Raw genomic sequence first — 6,078 nt, 5'->3', positions numbered from 1 at the left:
TAGCGCCCGAGTTCGGAGGGGGAGGGAGAAGGAGAGCGGGAGGGGGGGGGAGCGCGGCGGAGAGGGAAGGAGGGAGGGCGGGAGCCGGCGAGGGAGGGAAGGAGGGAGGAGACTGCCGCGAAGGCCCAGCCGCCGCCGCGCGCTCCGGCAGGCCGGAGGGAGGGGGAGGCCTGTCAGTCTCGCGCGTTGCCAGGGCGAGGAGGGCGGAGCTCCGGCGTGGGGTGGCCAATGGTGGGGGTGGCTGCGTGGGTCGCCATGGGGACGGGGCTGTTCCCGGGGAGGCTGTGATGGGTTGACAGGTGCGTGACAGTGGGAGCTGCTCTCGGCACAAGCATGTACGGCAAAGGCAAGAGTAACAGCAGCGCCGTCCCGTCCGACAGCCAGGCCCGGGAGAAGTGAGTGTCTCCGCGCCGCAGCCACCTCCGCCTTCGCACGCGCGCACACTCGCGCACGCACTCGCACTCTCCGGGAGCCGCAGCCACACGGCCGCCCCGCCGGGGAGAAGGGGGGAGCCCGGGGGGGTGGGTGGGTGGCAGGGGGAGGCGCGGGGCGGGGGCGCGAGGCTCGGGGGAGCGGCCGGCTCCACGGGGAGCCCCCGGCGGGTGGCCGCGGGCGGCGGGAGGGACGCGCGTGGCGGGGGGCGGCGGCGGGGATGGAAACTTGTTTTGGGTGGCTGAGGGGAACCACCCGCGGCTTCACCTCCTCGCAAAGTAACTTTGGAGCTGCGGTCCAGGACGGCCGGGCCGCTGCGCGCGGCGGGCTGGGGCGGGGGGCGCGGGCTGCGGGTGCCGGGGTCCGGCGGGGGGCCCCCCGAGCGTGGGGCGAGGAGAGGGCGGCGGGCCGGGCGCGCGGCGGGCGGAAGCGGGGCCCCGCGGGGCGCGGAGGGCAAGTGCGGGCGTGGGCCGGGCGGGCTGGGGGACGCGTGTCCGCGGGTTCTCCCGGCGCAGGCCGGCGGGGCGGGCGAGCGGGGCGGCGAGGGAAGTTTGCGAGTGGGGGCGCCGAGTTCCCGGAGGGAGAAAGGGGGGGGGGGGGGGGCGGGCGAGCGGGGCGGCGAGGGAAGTTTGCGAGTGGGGGCGCCGAGTTCCCGGAGGGAGAAAGTGTGCCGGCCCGCGCGGGGTCGGCCGCGGGAGCTTGGCGCTCCTGCCTCTCGCGGCACACCGGCTCGGCGGCGGCCCCAGAACTTTTTTGAGACTTGCTGTGTCCCTGGGGGCGGTGGCCGCGGGCGCGGAGGGCCGGTCCCGTGGGCCGTGGCGGCGCCGCGAGGAGGGCTGTCCGCGGCGTGGACGCGGCGCGGGGAGGAAAGGGGGCTGCGGCAGAGATGCTGGGCGCGAGCCGCTTGGCTGGGTCGTGGGAGATACAGGTGGGAACTTCGGTGGGAGCCGGGAGGACGCGGGAGAGCCGGGGTGCCACGGTCGCGGCACGCTGCGAAGCAGGCTTGTTGGCTGCTATTCTTGTGTACTTGTAACGGCGATTTGGTTGTTACTAAAATGAGAGCGAATAGTGACTGTGACACTGAGGAAGAGCCCTCCCCCCTTTTCCTATGTGCAGATGTTCAGACTGATTCCCTGTAAGTGGGTCTGCTCTCAGGGTCAGGCTTATCCTTGTCATTGAACACACCGTCTTATTGAGGGGCTTCAGGCTGGAGGAAACAAGAGTCCTTCTCGGAGGTACTTTGGGTCCCTGGCACACAAAAATAGCTTCACAAATAAAAATCTAATGTGTAGGCTACCGAGTTTCCCTCCTTGCTTTAGGCAGTTAGTCTTACCCTTGAAAGTTTGTTGTGCCCTAGGGATGGGAACATTTTCTAATCTTCGCGTTGGCAGCAACACACATAATTCCCACAGGATTTAGAGGTGGCAGGCCTTGATGTAGGAAAACAAAACACAACAAAAAAAATTAATGGAGAGATGCTATTGCTCCCTCCACCCCTGCTATTTTTAAGATCTTGCTGTGACAAGGAGTATATAAAATACGTAGAATTATTGCCAGTTTACTGGACTTGGAGTTCTAAAATACTAGTTTGTGCTTATTAATCATTTCTGTGGCTGTACTATATCTGATAAAAAACATCTGAAGGAGGATGCTTTGATTGTAAAGTACCTGGATTTCACATTATGGGGAGTGGAGGAATTGTGATGTATTGAAAACACAATCTTATTGGGAGTATGCTATTAAATTTGGTATTAAAATAATTTGGGTTTTAGCTGGACTCCCAGGAATGGCTGATAATCAGCTGAGTCGATTCTATAGTCTCATGAATTAAAAAAAAAATAAAATTGTTTAGTGCTGAGACAACGAGGAAGTTAGACTGGGTATGTTCGGTCTTTCCCGGTGTCAATTCTGTGATTCTGTCAGAAAAACAAGCTATTGCCACTCTTGCTCTCAGATCGTCAAACCGAACAAGTAACATCAACTCTTAGGAGCAAAGTAATGAGGGCTCTGCTAGATGGTGCTGTTTGATTTAAATATATTTCTTCCATTTATTACAATTGGCAATAGGAATTCTTAACTGTCTTTGCTTATGTATTAGTTAGCTGAAAAGGCCCCCTTTGGAGAACTGACAGTGGCTGTTCTGGGCTCATCTTTTTTCTGCGTCAAATTTTAGCAGATATAAGACAAACATTGAAGAATATCCCATTCTTACAGAATAAATATTTTAATGGGAGAGTTGATCTAATCACTATTGTCTCTGTGTTTACTGATTTCAGAAGATAGGAAACTTGAAGCTGTCGTTAAAGGAATGGCAGCAGACTTTTGTTTTTAATTTTTAAAAGTGGTAGATTTTAAGAGGTAATTGAGGGATAAAGAATTCTCTAGTAAGCAACTTAAGACCGTTCCAGTCTTAAAAATCACAAATAATTTGTATTTCATTTTTATAAAACTATCCTGAAAATGAGTTGTGAATAATGGCAAACATGAAGTAAACATACTAGCTTTATAATTAAGAGCTATGTTTTCTCACACAGCTTCATAGTGGAGAGCTGATAAGCACTTACCTGTATCAAGTCTTTGCTTTCTCTTGCAGTAACAAGCCACTATATGAAGTACTTGAAAATAATTTGTGGCTTGCACAGTTTCTAAAATTTTGTTTTTTAGTTTTGATCAGAAAATTGGCTACAGTCAGATTAATTGTGTATTTTGTTGTTTTACCAAACAAACGGGTCAAGCCTATTCAAAGGTTTGCAATAGATTTAATTGATTGAGCCGCCCCGGAGGAAAGTGGGATGTTTACATAGGAATTTTAATTCTGACCCTGTTAGATTATTATTGCCAGTGGCTTTAGTACTTTCCTTATAGCACTGACCAAAATGATAATTAAATAATTATGTAATTAGTTATTTATATTTAACTTTCCCTGTAATGTACGTTTCTTTTGAGTAAGGGACAGTAGTTTTTAATTTCTTCTCTAAGCTGTCTTTGACGTTAAGAACCCTGCCATCGAATACTGAAATACCAACTTCTTGTCAGACTCACAGGAATCCTTCCAGTGGGAAGAGTTTCACATAAGGACACACAAGGTTGACTTCCATATTCTATTAGCCTAGTTTTATTTCAAGAATATCCCCAAACAAGAATACAGTAGTAACTGTTGCTTTTTGCCATTGTGTGTGCCATCACTGTGTTAAGAGTTTCATGTTTATTTTCTCTTCGTTCTCATTTCTTCTCATTCTGCCATTAATTCTGATGTATAGGTTGTTTTTCCCTCCTCCGCTGACAAAACAAGACAGAATCCCTATCTGATTAAGTAACTACTCAGGGATAAGGTTATTAAAAAAATCGAAAAGCTGTGTTTGGAACAAAGATTCCTCCAACTTTGGCACTAGTTACTGAAACTGAAAGACACACATTCAGTGACCAGGTTCCCTTCACTGTCTGGGAGGCCGTCTCCGATTTAGGAAACAGAGTTACATAATCAGCTAGGACAGAATCGAGATTTGGTCAGCTATGCAGTCTTAACCATTGCTGCACCCTTGTTCCTACAGCTTCCACATTGTCAGGTTGCATATGTGCATGTGGTCTGGGAGAAGACACAGGAAATTTAGGGATGGAAGTTGGAGACCTAAGTAAAGAAGAATCCTTTTTCAGATTTTCTTTCTAGAAATTTTGTTTGATCATTATTTTAAATTAAATACAACAGTTGTAAGCAGTTTCTATATGAGATGTGTTGAACTTTAAACCACACTACCAAGGAACTAGTGATGAGCCTATGAATACTGATAGTTTTTTTTTTTGTTGTTGCTTTTTGAGGTAGGGGCTCATGTAGCCGAGTCTAGCCTCAAATTCCTTACTTCAAAATCCTTAGAAGTTCAGGTTGACCTTGAACTTCTCACCCTCCAGCCTCCACGAGTACTGGAATTATAGGTGTGTCCTACCACACCTATTTTTCTGTGGGATTGTACCAGGGCTAGGCAGGCAATCTGCCAATGGAGCTACATCCTCAGCTCCTACTTTGTTACCATCGTGTGAAGATACTGCAAGAAGAACTTGCAGGGAATTGAAGATGAGCATGGGAGGCCATAGTAAACAGTGCATTTGTAAAGTAGTCATTAGACTTAGAAATTAAATTATAACATGGGACACTTAAAATAACTTTGTTTAGAGACTCGCTTTTATAGTTGACAGTTCTGAACACCACTTCCTATGTGCCTCCTTTTAAGTGGCTACAACCTGAAAACGATTTGCGTGCTACTGAGCTTGAGTTTTCCTAGTACCTGCTGCCTGTCACCTTGTTCTCTCTTTCGTCATTAAAGCATTCCCACCAAACAAAAATTGCAAGTCGTCTCTTTTTTTTTTCCTGAAGAAAATTTGGTAGGCGAACTAATACAGATCTCTTTAGAAACTTGTTTGATGAGCAGTTGATACACAACTAAAGATTTTTAGTTTATGTGTTTTGGGGAGGGAGACTGGGAGTCGAATTTATGGCCTTGTATAGGCAAAGCACACACCCTCCACTGGTGACATCCTAGCCCACAGGGTTTCTAGGGCCAATGAGAGATCTTCATGGGAACAAGAGATACTGCTTCTCTTCTCAATTTCCAGCATGTTTTCTCTAAAATATTCACCAATTTGGATTTGAAATGTCATCTTAGCTTGGAGAAGTTTTTCTTTTGATTGATGGCTTTTATTTTAGGAAAAGAATAAAAATCCCCCTCCCCCTGCTACCCTGATTTTGAAAGGAATGACCCTTAAGAAAGAAGTTGAAAGTCAGTTACAAGATCTCGTATTAACTTTGGCTGGCCCACTTGCTGGGTAGATCAGGCTGACGTCAAACTTAGAAATTCCCTTGCCTCTGCATCCCAAGTGATGGGATTAAAGACGTGCTCCACCATGTCTGACAAATTTTAGTATTTTATGCAGAGATTTATTATTCTTAGGAATAGTATTATAAATACTGTATACTTTGGGAGCTATTTAAAAATGTAAAAGGATTATTTTCATACTTGCAAAGCCACTTTGCCCATAAAACCAATTCAGGATGAAGAGAAAGATCATTAAATTTTAGTCTATCATGGTGCACCAAACGTGGCTTACATCTCTGGTTGCTACTGGAAGACAGACTTGAGTTGTTTAAAAGTAGACCACGTTCTGGAACAGGGACCGGATGCCCAGGCATAGGCTGGTTTCTAGTACACCCCTGTAGTTTACAGTTCCAAGTGTAATTTGAATTGAGAGTCTTCCTTTTTAGAAGCATGGAGATCATAACCGTGTATCAGTGTTGGAACATAGGATCAGGACCAACTTGAGAGCTGTAAAACTGTTTTGAGGCAATGCAGTTTGAAAGCATGCATAGTTATAGTTGTGTTTTGGCATACATTGGGATATTCTCTACTACTGTGACATGTTGCTTTGATACCATTGTGAGAAAGGCATTAAGTATTTGTGTGCTGGTGACATTGTTTACTGGCGGTTAACCCTTGGTAAACATATGCCAAGCATTTAAATTTATCAAGGCCATATTTTTTTTTTTTTTAAAATCGACTTAAAACTTTTGATTAATGGAATTATATGTATTTGTTAATTTTGGAAGATAATTTTCCAATAAAATTAATGGAAAATACTCACATTTTAAGAGTGCTT

The 6,078-nt window shown here is 47.0% G+C and overlaps 1 protein-coding gene across 6 annotated transcripts in view; it reads left to right on the top strand.

Moving 5' to 3' along the window:
* The first annotated feature begins 250 nt into the window (after nt 1–250).
* Ssbp2 (single stranded DNA binding protein 2) overlaps nt 251–6,078 on the top strand; it is a 259,155-nt gene continuing 253,327 nt past the window's right edge. For all 6 annotated transcript variants that reach the window (XM_050153854.1, XM_050153853.1, XM_050153852.1 and 3 more), the window contains exon 1: nt 251–395. In XM_050153854.1, the coding sequence (XP_050009811.1) occupies nt 334–395 (62 nt within the window). In that variant the 5' untranslated portion in view covers nt 251–333. The remainder of the gene's footprint in view (nt 396–6,078) is intronic.

The sequence above is a fragment of the Alexandromys fortis genome, unplaced genomic scaffold (genome assembly GCF_014885135.2).
Source record: "Alexandromys fortis isolate MF-2015 unplaced genomic scaffold, M_Fortis_MF-2015_v1.1 scaffold_79, whole genome shotgun sequence".
Taxonomy (NCBI): domain Eukaryota; kingdom Metazoa; phylum Chordata; class Mammalia; order Rodentia; family Cricetidae; genus Alexandromys; species Alexandromys fortis.
This window is presented reverse-complemented; position numbering and strand designations above follow the sequence as displayed.